The sequence below is a fragment of the Lonchura striata genome, chromosome 7, assembly GCF_046129695.1.
Source record: "Lonchura striata isolate bLonStr1 chromosome 7, bLonStr1.mat, whole genome shotgun sequence".
NCBI lineage: Eukaryota > Metazoa > Chordata > Aves > Passeriformes > Estrildidae > Lonchura > Lonchura striata.
The window spans coordinates 5426810-5450095 of NC_134609.1; the positions used below are offsets into that span (position 1 = coordinate 5426810).

The window sequence follows — 23286 nt, forward strand, 5'->3', positions numbered from 1 at the left end:
AAATTAACACTTGTTGAAAATCCTGAAAATATCATTCAATTAGCTATTTTTCGAGAAGATTCACCACAGCTTACACTGTAGGTAGATTTATTCAATATTTAAATATTGCTGGCCTCTCTGCATCCCACATGAAGAAACACACACATATATACACACACATATACATAAATAAAAAGATTAATCCTTTAAAGAGAAAACACCATCCACTTATCTTACCACAGAAAATGTTCTAATACAATGAACAGACATTGTAATACAATGAATGAATTCTAATGATCTGTGCACAATCACCTGTCCAGTTCCCATCCTCACTGTCCTCCCACACATCCAGTACTACACCTCACTTCTTTTTACCCAATGCTCCTAAAAGTCTCTACAGGGATGTAATCCTAATTTAATTTAATTAGCTCTATTTCCAGATATAAGGACTCTGCACTGATTGTCCAGATGTCTTTCTCAGATCATAGTGAGTGCCTATACAGTAAAAGACCTGATTTAACAAAATATTATTCCATACTAAAAAAGTCTCTTGGGGGGAAGGGTGGAATACACACAAAATGATAGTAAAAGCTGGACAAAGCAAACAAAAAACCCATTGATATTATATATATCAAACCATTGACATTAGTGTGGAAAAAAATTATTATTATTATTATTCACTGATAAATCAACTCATCAAAGCTCATCTATGACCTTGTTCCTAGCTGACTGAGACTCTTTCTGTGTAATTCCACAGCATTAGAATCAGGCCAGTTCTAAACACTACAAATTTCTTTGGACATGATGCAACTACATATCCAGTACTGTTTCAAGTCTATGTATAACTTTCAAGCAGTTGTCAGAAAAAGAAAACCCACTGATTTTTGTGGGAATAAATAAATAAATAAATAAATAAATATAAATGCTGCAGTGTTAAAGATTGCAGCCAAAAAGAGAGACATCAGATTTCCTTAGGCAAGTAATAAATATAGAGTACCTGGAATACAATTAGAATAAATTGTAATTGCAAATTGCTACATTTTGCATTGAAATGTGTCATTTCCTAAATCTTCCAAAATTTCTACATTGTGTTCTTTGTATTTTATTCTATTTTTAAACTTTTATACTCTGTATTTTTGTACAATTTAAGAATATCTTAGAATGTTTGCCCCACTTGCATTCATAAATGATTATTAAAAGGTCTGAACTTTTCCAAGAAAAAGTAAGATATAGGGAAGTGTTAAGAACCTACTAACTTCTTGTTATCAAAGTAAACACAGATATCATTACACAGACTAGTGCTTTAAAATGAAACAAAGAAAATAAGATTAGGCATTTCAATATGAAGAGAAAAAGTGAGCAGGACCCCAGTCCTGGCTCTACTCATGCAAAAATAGGCCACAACAATTTGCATGGGGACTAAGTGTGGGCCGCCCAAAATGAATATAACATAGGCATTTCTGGAAAAATATTCTCCAAAAAAAGTGAAGAAAAACCACTGCATTCATAAGGTTTTTGTTTCTCCCAAAGTAAGCCTTCCCAACATTGCTCTACAGCCATGTGTTAAGAAAACTCTGCTCAATATTCATTATCTTACACCTTCCTACATGTTACCCTTGGGGAAAAAAAGTATCTTGCTGAGCTAGACTTTATCTGATAATTACTATTCTATTTTCTGCTCATTTTTCTCAGCTTTCAGAAAATATTTTATAAAGGAAAATAATAAAGAAGTGCCCAGATGACAGCTGAGAAGCCATTTGATTCTCAAATCAAGAGGACCAGCAGTACCTACAGACATACTGGGCATGTCTGATGTGGTGAAAGGAAAGAAAACAAATCTTGGCAGAAGCAACCAAAGTGCAGGATGGAAATGGAAAGTAAGAAATACATCACACCAGGGGGTTGATGAGACACTATCTTGTCCCTCATATAGAAAACTGCCCCCTATAGACAATGAAACAGTGGTGAAGAGGGACCTACGAAAACAGCAGAAAAAAGAATTGAGCTTGACTCCAGAGAAGGATTAGCAGAAAGATGTTCTGAGTGAATGTTCTGAGAGGGGAAAGGAAAAGCATCAATAGCCATTTTTCTGCACTATGCTCTGACAGATCACCGGGGCTGAGCTTGGGCAAGTTTTATCTGTCCACTGAAGATCTATAAATTCATCTACTGGCAGCACCACCAGCATCATTTGGAAAGCATCATCTGTCCAAAAAGGAAGAATAAGGTCAACTGCTGTCTAAAATTTTTGACTGGTATTCAAGTGATGAGGACAATGTCATCTCCACATGGCCCAGAGTTCCCCAAGTCCCTTAGCACTCTAACTTCTTGTCTAAGGCTTCTCTGATGAATTGTCTACTCTTGCTATATTTCCAAAATTTTTTATTTCTTTTCCAGCAAAAAAAAATTCCAAGAACTTTTCTTCCCACATCACTTTTCCCTTCTTTTTCTCAGCTAGGAGGGCTTTTCTGACAAATATCATCACAGTTGGGAAGAATTCAGCCAAATACATTAGAGCTACATTTGCTTTAGTAGTTTCTCTGTGCTTACTGACTCAAATTTTCTTCAAATGAGGATCTTTATTGAGGATTGAAAAGCAAAAATGTTCAAAAGCAACTTTTTCTGGGTGTTAATCAGAGTTTAGTTTTATTCTTTTAATTAAAGCTCACAAGAATTTCAGGAGTTTTTTTACTACTGAATACTTTGCTTTCCTATGGACTTGGAATTTGTTTAATATTCTATTTCTACAGCTATTTGTTTCAGATTTCTTATTGAAAACAGATTTCCACCAATAAAAAACTGGTCGCTGACTTTTTTTTTTAAGCATGGTTTTACTTAGTACTGTAAAAGCTACTGATGATTTTTTAAAAGCCCCAGTTATTCCTTACTAGCCCCAGGTTAGTACATGAGTATCAACTGGTTTTCCACATGCTATATACAAAAAAAGCCATCTTTTTGCACGGGTCATACAACTTACCTTTCTGCTATGCACCTCACAATGTTGCAGTGTAAGCTGTTGGTTTTTGTTTATTTGCTTTTAAATGGGAAAAATAACAGCACAACTTTTTCTAAGATATAAAGAAATGAGCCCATTTTAAACCAGAGATTCAAGTTACTCTGCAGAGCATTAAACTGTATGTTGAAACACAGGAATACAGAAATTCAGTCACCCACTGAGCAGACCCTGTGAACACCTCCTCACTTCTTAAACCATTATGCAATGGGAAATACCCACAGGGGCTGGCACTTAACCTACAAGGACTTCTTTACCCCATAGTTCATTCTTTTCTAGAGACTATCTGATCTTTTAGACAGTTAAAAACTAATAAAATGAAATTTCTACCAGTTCTCCCCACTATTGCCATGGTCGCAGTTTGAGAACTTAGAAGTGAATATTGAATTTCAGCATTTGTTAGTCCATATGGCACAGAATGTGGTGATTCTAAAACCAAAAAAGACGTTAATTTGTGTTAATGACAAATGCTCCTTTGTATCTGCTCTGATGTGGATTGATCCGAATCAATGAAATCAATGTAATGTAAAAGCAACAAAGGAAAACTGTAGTCAAGAGGGAGCTCTAATCTTTAGCTTTCAGACTTACTTTTTACACCTTACAATTACATCTATTTTTAAAACATTCATAGTACAAGTAATTTATTACTAAGCATTCTTCTATCCAATAGAAGAATCTATCCATTCTTCTAACCAGACACAATTACAACATAATCCTCCATTACAAATGACTGATACCAGGAAACATGATGCTCAGTTCATCCCTGGCTAAGTCAAATCACCGAGGTGGCCCCAAGGGTGGATTTGGCTGACAGAATTTAATCAAACACAGTCATTCCAGCTTATTCACTAGACAAAGAAGGATGGAGCTCTGTGATGGCTGGAAATCAACCATGAGTCACAGATCCCATACATTCATGTTTACCACCAAAAGTACTGAATAAATGGTTCAGTAAGAAATACATGCAGTGACTCTTTGCATAAACTGTCACTATCATAACCACATTGAAAAAAATTACATGGATAGACTTAGAGCAGAAGGTACAGATCAGAAAATACCCAGTGGCAATCAAAACACTGTTGTATTTGACTTTCCATACTGACACTGAAATTATTTAGCCAATTTATATAATGTGAGTAGGATGCTGGAAAATGAAGAATAAAAAAGAAGAGCAGAACTAGGTGTGAAAAGAGACAGATGATGGGATGGAAAAAGGTAACCTAGGAAGTTTTTCCTATACACTCTGATACTTGGATCATAAACCATTTTCCAATACTAGATCTAATTTCCACTGCAGAAGATTAAATTGTATTTCCCTTATATTTCCAGATTGAAGATGTAATCATATTCTTGTTATGTTTGTACCCAAGTTTTTCAGCCTTTATACATAGCTTATTTTTTACCAAGCTTTTATCACACTAAGTGCTTTCCTCTACATTTTCAACATTGTTCTGCATGCCTTGTTCTGTTTTAAAGTGTTTTGCCCAAAATTTGCAATACTGTTCCAACAAAGTCAAGCTGATGTCAAACAGAGCAAAATAATTGCCTCCCTTATCTTACAATGGATGTTTCTGGTATCATATCTGAGGACTACATTTGCTAACTCAGCAGGACCACAACAGCACTGATTCACATTCTGGCTTTTATGCACAAGGATTCTAAGCTGCTCCTGAAGATGCTCACCACCTATACCTCATTTTGTAGCCACAAGCAAAAGCACTTCTCTATATTAAATCTAACCTAGTGGAGTGCTTCAAATTCATCTAAAACAACTGGAACTACAACAAGGTGTTTTTAACAGTCTGGTCATAATTAATAGTCTCAATAAAGTCAGAATTGGGAAACTAAGTAAAAACATTAAACCCCCATTTTTCAAGTAATCACATCTCACTTTATCTTCTGCTATATATAAACTTTTTTTATTACTTTTCATGATCCCTGGTATGAGTCATTTTGCAACACAGCCTTATTTTATAATCCCTTACTTTGTTGCTCCTTTACACTCTTCCCTAGCCCTTTTCTAAAATTACTTTTTCTTTAGAATTCATCTCTGATTTCAAGTTTTGTGAAGATAACCCACTGTCACCTTAAAGAAACCTTGCTATGCCTTCATCTTCAGACAATCCCACAGTTCTTTAGCCACCCTTTACTTATTGTGTTATCTTTCCAAAAGCATTACTAGTTTCCCAAAGCCGTGAAGTTGGAAAATCTTTTGATGTCCATTGTCCCCATGGTCCTTCTCCCACCTCTCCCTCTTCTCCAAAAAGTTCATGTTACCATGTCATGATCACTTTCATACCAATTATCTTCTGTCTTCCTTAGCCCATTCTTCCTCAGCCATAATGAAATCTGAACTGAAGGCTGCCTTAACATTTTAAACATGTACAGATAACGTCAATCAAAGGAAATTTGTGAAGCTCTGTCTGTATCCCAATCCTATTTTCTCCACTGACAAGGAAATTAAAATCTTCCGTTATTTTAATTTCTTGTCTTTGAGGCATTTCTGTCAAAAAAAAAAAAAAAAACCACTTTCAAAAACAGTCTTTCTCAGTGTCTTCTGCATATTTCCAGGTAAAAGTTTGTCCCTCACCTCTCCTCAGCTTCAGAGCGGGTACAGATGTTTTTTGACATTTAACAGTACATTGCCTTTTTTTCATCCCTACCTGCCCTTCACAAAAAGTGTTCCCCTATATCAATGAGTAGTCTTGTGCTTTGCCTGACCATGTGTTACAGTTTTTGATTAAACTACTGAATAAAAAAGAAGTTAAGAAAGAAATTAAAGAAATTATGTCTTAATAGTGAAAAAACTAATTTGAATTATCTGACAAATTCTGTACCATTCCACTACCAGGAAGAGCAGTTCATTGCTTTTTGTACTGATTTACTTGTAAAAATAGTGAATGTTTAGAAACTTGGAATTAGAATTAAATATACTGATATGAGGGAATAAAATACTGTGTTTAATTTTATTATATTTTTGTTCAATATTCCATTTTCCAGAATAATTTATCTTTTCTTTACCATTGGAATGGAGACAATTTTAAAACCATGCAACATCCCATAAAAAGGGAAATATGGTTTCTATCTCTTTTTCTATTCCCAGACCTACTGCTGCTGCTAATAAAGAAGCAGACACAAGCTCCTGGAGCACTGTTCCTGGTACAACAACTTCCAAATTCAGTTTCAAGTATTTCTCTTGTACCTCTCCCAAAGACACATGCCCTGGGCAAGGCACAGCATTTTATCAGAAAAGGTAGAAAAGGAGAAGGGAAGAATGAAAAATGTCATGAGGAGCCAACAGAGATGCTTAATGCCAGGTATGAAAGAGAAAGAAAAGTGAGAAAAATAAAAATAATAAAGAAAACTAGGAAAAAAAGGGGGAAATAAACATCAAAAAAACAAGGGCCATCTGTAACTGTGCCAGTCTTGCCAAAAGAAGAAGCAGCACATGTCTATCAAAGCTGGTGGGTCACTTCAACCATCAAAGGTATAAACAGCAAAGGTTCAAGCAGCACACCAGATAGGTTCTAACAGATCTTCCAAAACTGCAAGTCATTTACAACTCCCCACACAGTCAATCATAATGAAGTGTTTTGGACTATTCTGGAGACACAGCTAAGCATGCAGTAGTCATCATTTGGAAGAGCTTGCTTTTACACAGATTTATAAAAGAATCAAAAGTGTTCTTGCTTTTAAAAAGCTACCTGGCATGTTTAACCCAGAATTTAGGTAGAATCACTACCTAAATGAAAGCAGGAGATGATTTAGCCTTTCTAGATTAATAAAAACAAAAAGTGCAGATGATGAAATAGAACTCAAAAAAAGGGTGGGTATTAAGGAGTACTTTTATTTTTTTCCCCTTCTAATTTCCACTACTTTTGACAGTTTTTGACAGCAGGATTGAAACATAACCTTTTTGAAACCAGAAAAGTGGACACACAAATATACATATATATTTTAAGCAGTAAGTTTTTTATGGCTTTGGCTTCAAAGAGGACATATGAGGGCATGATACTGCCTGAAAAGACCCATCCCTGTGTATTCTCTTAACCTAGAAAACCTGCCAGGTAATGTTTCAGCCTTCCAACCCCATGCAATAAATTTAACTCCCAATTAACCAGCCTTTTTCTAAAGATGACCAAGTCCTTTCTCACCAGCAATGACATCCAAACTGAACAGATATTTCAGCACAGACCTGGGTTATTGAAAACTAGCAAACAGGATTTTATCAGTCCAGCTGTGTGTTCATTTGCTGTGTAATTACCAGCCATATAGATTTAAAGTTAGCTCATCCAAAGCTTGGTGATCTTTCTTATCTAACAAAATTTAAGTGATAAAATTTGTTCCACCTCAAAAACTTAACTCCTATTCTACCACAAGGGAAGACACACAAGGGAAAAAAAAAACAAAAAACACAAAAAAAAAAACAAAACAAAAACCAAACAAACAAAAAAAAAACAACCAAAACCAGAATTTTTATCAGATTGTAAGTGCAGAAAGAGTAAAGTAGATTTAATTAAAGTAAGAAGATAATAAAATCTCTTATTAAAATCATGCCATGCTATATAGTCATGCTTCCTATGGCAAGGTAAGTCCAAATTTCAGGTCTCATTGGCTTGATGAGAGGTGGGAGACAGAGCACACTGTAAGGTGCTCTGGGTCAGCAGATTTCAGTAGCCCAAGCTGTCCAAAGCCCTTCAACGGTTCCCTGAAGACCAAAAGAACTGAAAAGCCTGTTTACAATCCAGTGTTCTTTATACAAGGAACTTCCATGGAAAAAAATAACCCTGTGTTCTCATACTGCTGCTGCCCCTTTAATCAGTCAGACCTACATCTCTCTTTCCTTGCAATGGGGTCATTAGATCAGAAGATGAACTGGGAAGTGTAAGGTCCTCAGTCTGCCCAGGACAAAAAAAAGGACTGGCTAAGGTTTTGGTCCACTCCTGCTCTCATGGAAACACATCAGAAAGAGCTGATTTGACTCCTGGGAATTAAAAGTTAATTGCATTCCACAAATCATAATAAGAATCAGCATCATTTTTCCCATCAAATATTCATGCAGTCCTCACTAACACTAATTGGCAACATGAACATGGAAAGCTTAATCAGTCTGTCCTCTTGCTAGCATGAGGGGAGGAACCTCTATAATTTCTACAGATGTACCCATGGAGATGCTCAATGCACCTTCTGACAGTAGCTTTAAGCACACACACAAACCCCAACACTTCTGTTAAAGAAAGGACAGCCATGACATTTCCTCTTCCTTTTGCCTGCAAAGAATTCTCCAAAGTTTTATAAATCTGAAAAGCTTCTCTGTTTGTTTGGACTGAATTACATTTTGAGATATTTATAAATTATGTGCACTGATATTTTTCACTACAAATTTATACTCTAAATCCACATGCTGCTCTCATAGTTTCCCTACCCAGTCTTTAACCACAAAGGAGAAAAAACCAAAAGCTTCCAAAAGAGAAGCAGAACTGACACCCTGTTTGATTTGTGTGCGTACGAGTGTGCACACATTAGTGCATGAGTGCTGAAGGCTTTTATCACGATGTTACAGATTCAGGCTTCATGAAGTGAATTTTAACATCTGAACAATAATAGAAGCAGTAAAAAATTCACAAACACTCCCTCTCTATAAATGTTTAAGAAAATATGCACTGTATTATCTTTATGTGAATATAAACACTGACTCTCTGGGCATCTTGCTGATGTTTTGTAGTGGGTCATTACAGCAGCTGACAAACCAGGAGGTACTTAAATGTAAAAAGGGCTAGAAAGAATTTATAAAGCCTTTACAAGCAGGGATTTCACTCACTTTCCCTAACCCCTATTTAATTACAGAGCCTGTCTAATATCATACAATACAATTTTTTATAGTTACTATTAAAAGCTGCCTATCCAAAATTATTAGCTAGGTGCAAAGAAAGGAGGAAGAAATTAACAAAGAAATTGGCTACTAAATTAAAGGCTATGTATTTATAATATAAAAATAAGACAGTGAACACTGTTCTTTTTAAATTATATATTTTGCTATCTTTAAATAAATCATTATTAAAACAAGGAATTTATAAACTACTGCCATTTATCTGTGATTTTTAAGTTACTATATATGGTACAACATTTCATTGCTTTTGAAATAAGAATCTGAATAGATTCCCATTAGGGCATCATGGCACTAAGGTAAAATAAATAATCATTGTAGCAGGACAGGATCCCATTTGCTGCAGACAGAAACATTACACTTTAAATTTAAGTTATTTTGGCTGTTGGCCAATACACCAACACAGTTCTGCACTAGAGAAAGCCTGTGTGTCATGTAAATACAGATTTGAATGGTCTGAGCTCACAAGGACTCTGACTCTTTCCTGGCATCTGTGTGCAGGCATTCACAGCACTGGAGGGTGAGCTTCTGCCAGAGACATGCCTGTGTTTTGAGATTTCTTTTGAGATATTCTCTGTATCCTAGACAGCTAATCAAATAGTGCAAGCAGGAAGGTAAAAGCAAGTCTCCCAGCTGCTCTGAGGTATATTGGTAGCTTTATCTTGACCTCTGGTGTTCAACCTCTGCCAATTCAACTAAGACAGACAAGCAATGACACCACAGAGTTTGAACCTTGTGCCATTCAGAAAGCAAAAATGCTACATGTATGCTGTTTGGTGTGTCAAAATATATGAAACAAAAGATGGTGATGAGGGAATGTAGCAAGCTGTGTTTTCTCTTTTGACTTTCTTACCTCATTTACATAGACCCAGTGACTATCCTTTGATGCAAGGTTGGTTTCCACAGCCTACAAAAATAAAAAGAAACATAATAATAAAAATAAATAAAACATGGAAAATATATTCCAGAAAGAACTTATATTAAAAATGTACTATAAAGCTCGTTTTTATTGTTTTCATTGCTACTGACATTGTTTCAGTATAATTCTTTTCATCTCTTCCTCTGCTGCTTCATGGAACAGTAACTAATTGGTGGCAGCCACCTTTCCCTGACTTCAGTTCCTAAACCAAAGTACCCTGACCGTGGCCATGTGCCACAAAAGCACACTGGGGCAGGGTGGTACATCAGCACAAGGGATCCTGTGATGAATAACTGCACAGAACATGCAGTTCAGGAGATCTAACTTCTCCTTGATATATCTAATGCATCCTACTCAGCTGGGTTTATTTTCAATATGCCTCCCAAAATATATTGTCTCTGGCTCATTACACCTCTGATAGTTTATCTGTTAGCTAACCTAGGTAATTAAAAACAGCACAGTGAGATGCTCAAGTGAAGCTCACATATTTATATAAGAGTTCATCTTCTCATATTTACATAAGGCTCAAGACAAAGTTATGATTTGTATGGTTATGTTACTGTCTTCATGGTATGAAGCTGGATAATCACTACATATTATAAAGAAACATCTCATCTCAGCAGTTTGCATATTTATCCATACATATATAACCCACTGGGAAGCTAAAACTGGGGAAAACTGTGCTACTAGTACTGAGAGAGAACCTCAATTGAAGGCTCTCACAATAAACATAGAAGTTCCTAAGTGTCCCCTTGTTTGACATAGATAAGCTCACTTCAAGATATTTAATAGTCTAATAAAGTGATAGCAAGCATGGAGAGATGTAACTACACTGCCAGTGATATTGTTAATGTCCTACTTAATACATGGTTAAACAATTACTGCAGTGTGTGCATCTCTCCTAATAAAACGGTGAACATGTATTTCAGGAGGCAGTTCATTACACAGTTTTGAATGTTCCTGCCTTCAACCACTTCTTTCTTCTGTGCTAGTATGACCCCATTTATTGAACAGATATTCTTATCTCTCTGTTATAAATGGCCCTATGAATCATTGAAATGAGCCCAGTTTAAAAAAAACGCAAACAAATACAAATGAACAAAATACTTCCAGTTACTAGTTTTTAACCTGGATAATTTCCACAGCATGTCAAAAAAGACTGCAGTGGTATTCAGAGGCTCTATGGACTGTAGCACTGGGCTGAGCAGAAACATCATCAACCACCTTCCTCTTCAGAACACATTTGCATAATAAGCCTCTCAGATATTTAGTGTCAGATGGGATGAATCACCTTCTCTTATGACACTGACTACAGATGACTGGCTTAGAATAAACGCCCACGACTTCTAAGGCTGCAGCGGAATGACAAAGAGATCCATCCTTAATATAGGCTAAGGGATATCTGATTCCTTCAAAAATATGAAGTAAAGCTTCACTAAGGAGCCAACACCAGCATCTTTAACATTAATCTTAGCTTACACCATGTCCTTAAAAAAGGTACCAATTGCTTGCCTAAGGAACTGTGTTTTAAAATTTTGCTCATTTGTGTAGCCCACACAAGAGAAAATTGTGAGCAACACACATACCTCCACCTATTTCTCATGTTCCAAAGCTGAAATACTCCTTTAAAGAGACAAAAATCCCAAGAGAAACTGCAAACTCATCAAAAGAGGAAAATCAACACAGACCACAGTAATTCTTTTCATCCTGAAGAGCATTATCCCCTTGGTAATTGCCTCCCTTGCGTTTCTTTTACACTGAGAAGATCATGAGGCTGACCACCTGAGGAGCAGCAGCTCTTAGGAAAGATAGTAGTGATGAACAGGAGGGCAAAAATGTGTACATTTTCTCCCTATTCACCTCCCAGATATATCCAGACAAAGCCAAAGCAGCCAGGTGCTGTAACATACAGAGAAAGAGCAAAGTGCTGCTAGCATTAGCAAAGCAGAATTAAATAATGCTCAGGTGCAGAGTTATTGCACTGGCTACATTTAGTGATTCATCTGCAACAGTGAGCAATTTGTATGAATAAATGCTCAGTCTGGGGAGACGCAAGAGCCAGGGAATTTGAAATGAATGATCGAATCTCATTCTTCTGGGTTCACATATCTGGGCCAAAGTTTTTAAAATGAGGTGCCTAAATTTAGGCTGTTAAAGAGTTTATCTTTAGTCATCAGAGTGCCAGACCACTCAGCGCTCCTCCTACAGAGCCAATGGCTCTGCATTCTAATAGCTTGAAATGTATTTAGAAACATCACCGTAGGTAGTCAAGTCTAAATGGCTCTAAATATCTTCTGTTCAGAATAGCCTGAACTGCTACTCGAAATGAAAACGTGCTGGGAGGGAGTTGAAACTTCCTGCATTTTGTACCATATTTACAGGCTTGCAACCCAAAAAAATCTTTTAAAAAGCCCTATTGACAAACTGCTCTTAGGTTTCAACTTTCTGATATCACCAGTCTATTGCCAGAGGCTCATAAAGTTAAGTAGTGTGAAAAGCAAGGTCCTGGAGACCTGTGTTATCATAAGGAAATGTTTTGAGAATTCTCAAATAAGAAAGAATTTAATGTTCATAACTTAGTGAGGTTTTTTTACTTTAAAAAGGAAAAAGATACTTGGGAAATTATGGTCACCCATTTTTAATTATTCAAGCTGTTCAGGATCTTGCCAATTGCTTGAGATTGTGTCCATCCATTCAAAAGGAAAACAAACTGTCTATGAAACATCCTTGAAGGACTTATTCCATCCTACTTGATAAATGGACCCTATAAAAAGAAAGTTGGCTATGAATTTGTGAGATCACTGTGCCTGAGTAAAAGTATTGCCATCTATTAGGGAAAGATAGGGAAGGATTTACAGGTTAAAGTATGCTGTAGTTTTGTATGGAAAAATTATGACTATAGGAGTAAAATGTCCTAGTTCTTTTTATACTTTCTATGTAGATGGGGTCTACGTGGCACTTGGGAGTAGCGCTTCAAAATGTTTCTATCAAATAGAAAATCTGCTTTTGAGATAAACAGCACAATGGAAATTAAGGAGCATCCATCTTTCATTTGTTTTATCTCAGAGTAGCAAATAAATTCTAAAAATTTGGAAAAAAATTAGATTTGAGACTGTGCCTTTCTTCCTCCCCAGCTACCTTTCAAGAGCCAAATGTAAAATGCAGAACCCAAACAAGAGAATTGTAATTCACTCAGTGGACCACTACAAGTGACAACATATAAACAATGCTGTCAGAATCAGGCAGGGGAGCAGTGAATGCAGGAAACTGTTTAATTTCTCAATAGTAAGCATTTGCAATAGAAATGAAAAAGGAAGAAACTGAAAATCAAAATACAAGCGTTAAGATTTCAGATCTCATAGCAACACTGATAAAAGAGTAAAAGGCTTCATGAAAAATAATCCAAAGATAGTTTCACAAATGTAGTTTTGTTTATTTTTAAATATATAACTTAAAATAATTTACTGCCAATAATCCATGACAATTTTTATTGTAATACAGTGTAAAACAAATATCTACATTGCCCTTATGAAAAAAGTAACTCAGCTCATTAGCTGATCTAATGGCAGTTGCAGGATTAAAAGAAGTTAGGAAAGTAAGCAGTAATACTGCTATGTTCCAAAATAATTCCACAGAGTGGTGGGGAAAAAAGAAACAATCCTTTCTTGACCTTCTCAAAAAATCTAAAACTGAAAACCTCTCCAAGCATATAATGGCTGGCCAGTAATAGGGAAGGCTCTTTTCCACAATACCTGGCTGCTTTGCCAGGGTCAGCACCTTGCTGTTAACAGCAAAAAGCAGGCTGCATAAAAAGGGATGCAGGGATGAGTGGCTGGACACAACTGAGAGGAGATGCTGGGAGTTCAAACAGACCTGGGCAGGCTGTGTTCAGTGACAGCAGGATGTGCTGAGGAGTTCAGAATTACATGCAGCAGCGTTATAGTTACAAACCTGTTGTCTCCTCCCTGTGCACCCAGGGGAACAGGCAGTAGGAATGTCTGGAAGCCCTGTAAGCAGCCCTGGGATCCTAGAAAGAAATGTCTTGCAGATGGCAAACACAGATGTTCCTGTTGTGTCTCAATTTTTGGAAACAAAGGTTGCCACCCTGAAATCCATGATATAAAAAAACACCTAACTGTTTTGCTAGGAGGGATACCAAAGTAGCAAAAGTTATTACTTGCACATCCTGTAACTTAATGGTGAGGATAAAGAGCATCAAAGCTTTCTACAACAAAAAAAACAAAGCAGAGGGAAAACTGGGGAGTTCACAGAAAATAATTTGAAAATGGTGTCTTAAGAGTCACTGCAAGAACTCAAAACCAAATCTCTTGCAAACTTCAACAGTTTAACCCCAGCCAGCAACTAAGTACCATGCAGCAAGTTGCTCACCTCCCTCACCTCTCCCAGTGGAATAGGGAATAGAATCAGGAAAAAAAAAAAAAAAAAAAAAAAAAAAAAAAAAAAAAAAGGTAAAACCTGTGGGTTGAGATAAGAACAGCTTAATAACAACAACAAAAACAAAAATCTTGGAAAAATAACTGTCATGAAAAAGGACAGAAAAAAAAGACATAGAAAAATAAGCCCTAGAAAGACAATGATGTACAATACAGCTGCTCCCCACCTGCTAACCAATGCCCAGCCCATTCCTGAGCAGCCACCAGTGCTCCCAGCCAACTCTCCACAGTTCTATACTGGGCACAATGCTCTGTGCTGTGGAATGTGCCTTTGGCTACTTTGGGCCCATGTCCTCACCATGGTCCCTCCTGGCTCCTCGTGCACCTCCTCACGGGCAGAGCAAGGGAACTGCAAAGCCCTTGATTTGGAGTGAGAGCCCCTTAGCAGCTACAACATCAGCGTGTTAGCAGTGCTGCTCTCACAGTGAATACAAAACACAGCACTGAACAGCAACTAGGAAGAAAAATTAACTCTATGCCAGCTGAAAACAAGGCACGAAGCCATGACTAATTACAGCTGTCACCAGGGAGCAGATGCACCTGCACTGCAGTGAGTGCTCCGTGTCACCCATCGTCCCTCCACCACAGCTCCGGGCCTCATCTCTTACAAAGCTCCTCCTCCTCCACAGCTGCAGACCCCCGCCATGCAGACAGATCATGGCAGCCCCAGGCTGCTGTGTGAGGGAAACTTCCCTGTCTGAGCATCCAGGACCCCCGAGGCTGCCAGCAGCACCCGAGTGACCGCTGAGGGACAGATGCCCCTTCACACCGCCCCACGCAGAGCAGGTTTCCTTACTGCCTCAATCCCAGGACACACGGTAGTGTCTCGAGCATCCCAAACCTTTTAATTATTTCATCTTGGTACAATAACAAAATAACAGCTCGAGCTTGTGCATCTCAGGCGACCACAGACGAAGGAACCCCTGGGTTTTATCCCCTCCCAGTGTAAGAAGAGGCAGTCGGGTCATTATCTTCTGCCATGTCCCTCAGTGTCCCTCAGCTGGCCGGCCACAAGCCCCCGGGCCCCTTGTCGTGCCAAGGGCTGCCACTTCAGGCTCAGGCTCCCAAATACCTCCCTCAGCACTGAGAGCAAACCCAGGCACAGAACTGCTGCCCCTGGAGCATCTGAGCAAACAGCCTGCAGAAGAGCCGAGTTCTTCCTAGAGAACAGCACGACAACGACAGGTAAACTCATCCTTTACTCTTTTAAACTTATTTTTAATTATTATTCATAAAGAAGGTGTGAGCAAAGGAGGACTTGGGGAAGTAGTCATGTCTAAGTCTCAGCTCTTCGCAAATCTTTCATAAGGGATCAGTCCCTTTAATTCATCACCTGCTCAATTTAAATTTGCCCCTGAATAGGTTTCAAAAGAAATTTTTTTCTAGCTCTTATCCCAAGCAAGTTTGCTTCCAAAAGGAGTTCCTTTTTTCCATTTCCCTTCACATCTTTAGAGAAATGATTTGCCTACTGTGTTTTCTTTCTCCCATCCACAAAAAAATAAGAAAAAAAAATTTAGAACCATTTGAAATCTCCTGTAGTGAAACTGCAGCAAAGAAGAAAAAAAAGTCACTATCTTCTGTATATCATTTTGTCACCCGAGTCAAACTTAGGAGCAGCTGCCAGGTTTCATTGCAGGAGATAGATTTAGATTTTAAAAAATAGCTTTGTTCTTGATTTAAATGTCCAGGAAAACATCGTAAAAATCAGGAAACTAGTTTTGATCCCAAAGAAGGGCTACAGACCAAGTTTCCACTGCAATGCAACTGACAGTAATTAATTGGACAATATCAAAGTGCACCTGTTTATCTGAGAAGCTTTGTGTATGTCTTGGATACAAATAAGTTAAGATAGCAGATATGAAAAGTCAATTTTGGTAGAACAGATGGGTTCATTCTATATCCCCTAGATACCAAAGTTATATTTAGAAACCTCTTCAATTAAAATAGTGCAGACCTTGTCCAGGTGTGACTTGAATGGGTAACAGCACTTCACAGAAAGTGACTCAGTGACTGAGATTTTTGTACTTCCCTAGAACCTTCTAACCTTTGTATTTTAAATAAATACCTCTTGGCTCAGTATCTCCAGAAAAGCATTATTAGACTAAAAATGAAGTAAGCATTACTAGCCACAATAAATACATTAATATATAAATAATATCATTTTTATAGCATACTAAAGAGCACTCCAAACTGATACTTTTTCTACAGTTTAATTGTTAACGGTACCATTAGAACAGATGTTAAAACAAAAATTTCCAGTACAACATCCCGACTCTAGATAAAACTTAATAAAACTAAGATAGTTCAGTAAACTGGATCAAGTCTGTAGGTTTATTTTTATTATTTAATACAGATTAAATAAAATTTCTAAATATAATTTCAAAAATAAATATGAATTTTTTCTTCTCTAAGCAGTAATAGGGGAATTTAAAGTGTTTCCATTATGTATTTTTGCAGATAGAAAATTCACTGAAACTGTCCCTTTCTAACTGAACTTCATTTTCCATCAATGTGAATTTTAATAAAAAGATGTTGCCAAAAATTCCATATTCTTCCTTCTTTCTGAACTTATTCCCAGAACTATGTACATATTTTTTCCAAAGAACTGATCAGGCTCACCTGTGTTTCCCTGATCACCACACTTTGTGCCAGTGATGGAATTCATTTTACCACACTTACACCAGAAGCTGCCAGTTCTGTACCAGTTCCTGGTACACAGGAGCTCCCTACAAGCCATTAATGAGCCACAAGCATAGCATGCCTTTAGCATCCACATTTTTTTATATTTTTTCCATGTGCATGACTTCATTCTTGGTCTACACTCTATAAACACATTACTGATGGCCCTCTCTCAGCAGGGACCTTTTTTCAAGTTATGCACTATTACATTAAAACATAAAGCCTGATACTTCTGCAGAACTGCACTACTGAGAAAAGCTGTTCTTCCCTCTGTGGTCCTGATGAAGCTCAAGTAATAACTGAGAGGCTATCACGAGATCTGGTGGCATTTTAACCATTCCAGGCTCCTCCATTAACACAAGACTACAAACATGGCATGTTCAGCCTGAAATTCCCACAAAAGAGAGTCTAAATCAGTAATGAAGATCTCTATACTCTCATTAGTCTGAATCAGCTCCCCAGGATTCTTGCTCCCCACAAACTCTGGAATATTTAATTTCTGTTCTGTCCAACCATTATGTGATGGTCCTGTCTTGACCTCTTGTCTCAGTTCCTTCACAAGATAAACAATTCAGCCTAATGGTGTGGGGAAGAAAAGTAAGAGAAGGGTGGGAAGGAAAAAAAAAAAGGGGGAAAAAAAAGAGGAAGAAAATAAAATACATCCCTGAGCAAACTCCCAAATACCATTCACAACTGAACCCCATATTTGGTTGTTAAAAAGAGATGTCATACAAAGAGGAGTAAATTTGACCCAAATCTTCACCCGCTTTTAGCACAGACCCCTGGAGTTGATGAATGCTGATTAGAAGGTGTACCTGATATTTTGCATGTATCAATATAATTTGATAACAGACAACAATGTACAATTTAAAATTTGTACTGCAACAGTTGCCTGTTACTTAGGTCATAGTTGATTGAAAAAAATACACTGAAGGAAACCTACATAAAAGGGTAAATGTTAATCAAGAGAAATACTGGAGACGAAGAAAACTACAGGAAGATTGTGAGAAGACTGCTGAAACTTCCTCGAGCTACACAGCTGTACTGTTCTTGAGTAACTGCTGTAATATACGTGACACTGCCTATCATTTTAGCCTTAATCATTTCAATGTAATGCACTGGGATTTCTGTTTAATCTGATTCCCATTTCATACGTAATGCTTATTACAGTCAATCTCCACTGCCATTCCATTTAGTGCACATTCCACTGAACAATGCATAAAAATACTGCACATGGAACTCTTCCAAGAGCATTCAGTAAGAATGTACTCTTCAAAGCTCAAATGTCACACAGTGTTTATAAACATGGTAACTGCTGACCATTTAACTACATGGCACAGTAGTGACACCGGATAATTGCACAGCTGTCAGAAAGCAACATTTTCATAATGACATGAATCTAATGGTAACTAAGGAACAAAACCTCCCAGAAATATGGCACTTAAAATTTTACCACAGCCACATGCCAAGTTAAATTTGAAGACCCAATGAATCCTTTTAAAAGAATAACTAATTTTTGCTCACTTTGACTTGGCTTTTTTTTTTTTTTTTTTTAAATAACAGGTTTGTACATCTATATTTGATTTAAAAGCCTCTGCTTTTTAGAGACAAAGATTTTGTCATGTTTTGCTGAGAACTGTACACCTTAGTCACACTCCAAAGAATAAACCATAATTCATCAGAACTTCCCAGCACAGGGAGGTTGGCTTTGTTGTTGTTTTTTTGGGTTTTTTTTTGGGGGGGGGCGGGGGGGTGGGAGGTTTGATTTAATTCTCTACCTATCTTCCAAAAACAGAAGAAATTTTCATTGAAACAATATAGTAGTTAAAGTCTTCTGTTTGGAATGCCTACAGGGGATTGACTGGACGTTGGTCTGAAGGTTGAAAATGTTTTTTCAGGCACAGACACTGGACAAAGAATCCCCATTTTCAGCATGGAGGATTGCTCTGGGTCCTTGTAATGGGCTGTTCCACAGTCAGGGGACAAGACTCTCAGTGCATACCACCACCCCATTCACTGTGCTTTCTCAGCTCTGCTCAGAGCAGCAGCTTAAACTCCAGCTCCAGCCTGCACTGCGAGTTCAGCTATGTAGACTTTGCAAAGAGGTTCCCAGAGTCTGATCATTTTGCAGGTATAAACAGCACACGGTAACTCTTCCATTAAAGATGCAAATTTCTTACCTGATGTACACCTAACATCAAACAGTAGAAACACAACTTACACATTCCTAATTCCCCCCTTCAAAAGCCTCATACATTGTTCTGATAGCATGATAGCTGAAGCTCTTAGAGTCATGTACTACAAACTTTGAAATGAAAGAACCGGCTATTGCTTGAAGAGACCACATTGATTTTCAGGAACTTACGGTTTAATACTGATTTACTGCCTCTACCACAAAGTTGCCAATCACACTGCAAAGCTGTTATTTAATGTAGGTTATGGGATTTTAAACTCTAGATACTTGGAAAGGTTTATCAATATCAAAGGTTACCCTGTCCAATATCCATGTTTTCATCCATTCACATACAATCAATCTCTTCCCTTACATTTTTTTAAAAATCTGTCTGGTTTTAAAGGAAAGATGGCAATAGTCAGCCTGAAACATAATACGTTTCAAATCAGGCTTTTCCTGCCTACAGCACTCTTCTGCTTTAAATTGCAAAACAAATACATAAATAAAGCAAAGTCCTTCCAGATCTGAAGACCTTATTGTCAGTCACAGGGTACTTTACATGCACAAACAGAGCCACAGGCTGTGTGAGCATTAAGGGACACCTGAAAGATTACCTTAACCCTCTCAGACCACAAGACTTTTGCTGACCAGCCCTGCCAAGAGGCATGAATATCTGCTGCTCTTTACACTGCCTGAGGATACAGGCCTGCTGTGCATTTGCCAAGTGAGAACTCTCAGGATGCTGGAGGAGGAGGGAAAACCTTGGGGAGCAGAAGCAATGGTGGTGTGGAAGGGCTCCCTCTTCCTCCCTATGTCCACAGTCTTAAAGATTTTATGCAAAGCCTTATGAGCTTATGAAGGGCACACAAAGGCAGCAGTCACCCAGCATGGTGTGCATGTACAGCTCATGCCAACGGGAACCAGACACAAAGAGATTCACTTTTTGTTAACAGATATTTCTTTCAAGCAGATGTTCAAATATTCACCACTTGGGTCCAATCCCACGATGTTTTGCACCTATACTTTCCCAAAGCTTGCAGAGATACACTGGAAGCCCCACAGTGATCTCATTACTGCCAGTCTGCATCAGCTTTATCTTTGGCAGCAAGAATGGTATTAAAAATATACATTACAGTAATGGGGCTTGAGCAGATTTGACTGGAAAACATAATTACTTCTCCTAAAGGCTTGCACACAGTTATTCATAAGCATACAGCAAAGTTACTAATTTAAAAAAAAATATATATTTCATCATTGGAAAAAAAATCTGTTTCATCTAACTGACACAAGCAGCTCACACAGTGTTTGCAAAGTTATAGACAAATGGAGTTTTGAGACTGAACCTTTCCACACTGTCTGGGGCAACAGCTTATCTTCTGACTCAAGGGACATCTGCATACATTACAGACTATGCCTTGATTCTTCTCTTGAAACTAAGTAATTTTTAGCGCTTTAAGTAGTGATATTTTCCCCCTGTTGCTTCTGAGGCATAATTTAGACAAAACAGATTTTTGTTACAATTTTCATGTGTCCAAGTTTCTCTACAAATCCAGAGCAGGAAAACTGGGAAACTAGTAAGTTTCTAATTTTAAAATATGAGCTGGTTTGACTTGTGATATAGTACCCTTAGCACTGATTTCTATAATTCCATCCATGCAGGTGTGAAAGGATTCACAAGGGAAATTTCTGTTAAGTTTAATTAAAGTAGCCTACACCTCACTGAGAAGAAAATAATGTCCACTATATGGTACATCATTTATGCAGGATAATTTATGTAGAAGACTACCAGTCTATGTTTTAAACCTCTAATGATCTGCTTAGAGAGGAGAAAACCAGTCCCCAAATATTACAGAATGTACAGAGTTTTAATTTAACAATTATGCTTGTGACAAGTTATGACTAGAAAACACAAAATTGTTTCAGTGTATATCCCATTAAAATGGATTCAAATTTCAGACTAATGTATGGAAGCATCTATGAAGTGTTAATTTCTTTTTCTGAAGGTGAAGTGACAGCAACCTGTTGTGTAACAATACAACAAACAGTGCTGAACAAGGAATTTGGCATGAAATCCATCCTCCTTGAGGGAAAATCCATGGGAGATGGAAACAAGGACCAAGCCTATTAGCTCTATTCATAAGGTTTGTGCTGTGACCATTTTTCTCTGCAGAATCTACTTAGACACACCGAGCCTTTTAGCAAAGCCGTGCATTTGACCACACATTACAGGTACCTTCAGCTGTGACTGACACTCTTTGCAAAGAGAAACAGAGATGCTGCAGGGAGCAAAGAGACAAGCAAATAAAGAGAGCTAGAAGAACTCAGCAAGCACAGAGAAAGATAAAATCCAAGGGCTGAGACCTATGGGTGGTGAGGACAACACACAGAAGATTAAAAAACATAAATGAAGAAGAGGGAAAAGAGAACAGGGGAGGTAGGAAGTAACCACAAACCACATGAAGGAAAAATAAAGTTGTGAGGATTGGAGATTCACACAATCCCAGGAACTGTTGAATTGCATGAGGGACAAATTGACTGGCCTGCCATCAGAGAGCACAGAGGGGAAGAGGTCAGCTAGCTAGGACAAGAAATACAGCCTTGAGATAGAAAAGAAATAATAAAGAAAGAGAAAAAAAGTCTTTCTTCTCTTAGGTCAGGTGTCACTGTAAAGTTACTTCTGTATAAAGTAAGAGTTACATGTAGGTGAGATAGGTGTACAGTGCAAACTGAAGCAGGATGCAGCGAATGAAGAGGAACAGATAAGACTTGTGATAGAAAGAAACTGTAAATGCAACAACTGAAAAGTATTTTCATTAAGTGAACATTTCTTAGCTGATTCTTTTAGATAATACTTCAGTGTTGGGCTTGAGGGACTAGGTCTGAAACTAATAGATGAAAATTAAATATTAAATACAGGGCTTGCAGTCTTTAAAACTCCTTTAATTTGTAAGGCTATAAAAATTTTTAATGAGGATATACTTACAGTCATTTCCAAAAAGGGCAGTTCAAGATGTAAAAACAGCAATAAGAAGAATACAAGTCTGGTGACATTTTATTCAGAAAGGGAGAGATACTTACCTAGTAAGATAAGAGACAACAAAAAATAAACAGGGATACAATGGAATCTATGTGAGGGGAGTAAAGAAAGATGTCTTGGGATAGCAGCCCTACAGTAAAAGCTGAACACAGAAAGACAATCCTTACCTATTAAAATGTTCCGCAGGGGTGGTGTGCATTTAATAAAACTTATATTCTTGAAGTCAGAGCATAATTAATAATAATAATAATAATAATAATAATAATAATAATAATACTTGTAAAAAAGTGCAATCATTAGTTAAATGAAGCTAAGTACAGTCAAGGTTCCTTAGCTTCACAACAGAGTCCTTAAGAAATTACAAATTTCCTCTGCCATCCTTAGATTTTGAAATTTTCACCTATCCAATTTACTCAGCAGGTAGTCTTTTGGAACCTGAGAGCTTTATTTGCTTATTTTATATTATCAGCAATGAATCTGACAAATACTATCAAAGGAATTAACTACAATATGAAACTAGGAAGTATGATAAATACACAGGTATTTAGAGAGCATTTAAAAAGCTATGATTTCTGAAGCCACATAATATAATTATGCTGAAATTCACTACTACCAAAAAAGAGGTCATGCACTCAAGATAACAAAGAAAAGTCTATTATTTGAAACTTCATCAATTTAATTTGAAAAACACCAGGGGTGTTATTACAGGTTCATTATCTGTGGTGTAGCAATCTGTACACCCATTAACAACCAGACCTTAAGCTATATATATAAATATAGATGGGATAGATAGGTATAGAGAGATATAGATGTTTAACAGATGGAATGTCATAAGTAGAGTAAGAAAGGATGTATACTAACAAAGAGAGACTCCTGACATCACTGGTAGGTTGAGAGTAGAGTTTAAGTTTGGACAGTTGTGTAGCATAATCATAACACAGTATGTTTCTTGTATTTCAAGTACTATATTAAGAACCCCAAGAGGATAAAAAGAAAGAATCCCACCTGCTGAACTCACATGGCCATACTAGCAGAAAGATATATGGATACAAGTATTATTATAGATATATTCTGGCCAAGAATAAAAAGGTTTCTTCTAAGTCTTATGTGGAGATTCTATATTCACCTCACAATGGCAGTGGCAG

At 37.3% G+C, this 23286-nt stretch overlaps 1 protein-coding gene across 4 annotated transcripts in view; it reads right to left on the reverse strand.

The window, feature by feature from the left end:
- The window catches only part of GRID1 (glutamate ionotropic receptor delta type subunit 1), a 486950-nt gene that overhangs the window by 110141 nt on the left and 353523 nt on the right, over positions 1 to 23286 (reverse strand). For all 4 annotated transcript variants that reach the window (XM_031505170.2, XM_077784530.1, XM_077784531.1 and 1 more), the window contains exon 5: positions 9733 to 9786. In XM_031505170.2, coding sequence (XP_031361030.2) covers positions 9733 to 9786 — 54 coding nt within the window. The remainder of the gene's footprint in view (positions 1 to 9732; positions 9787 to 23286) is intronic.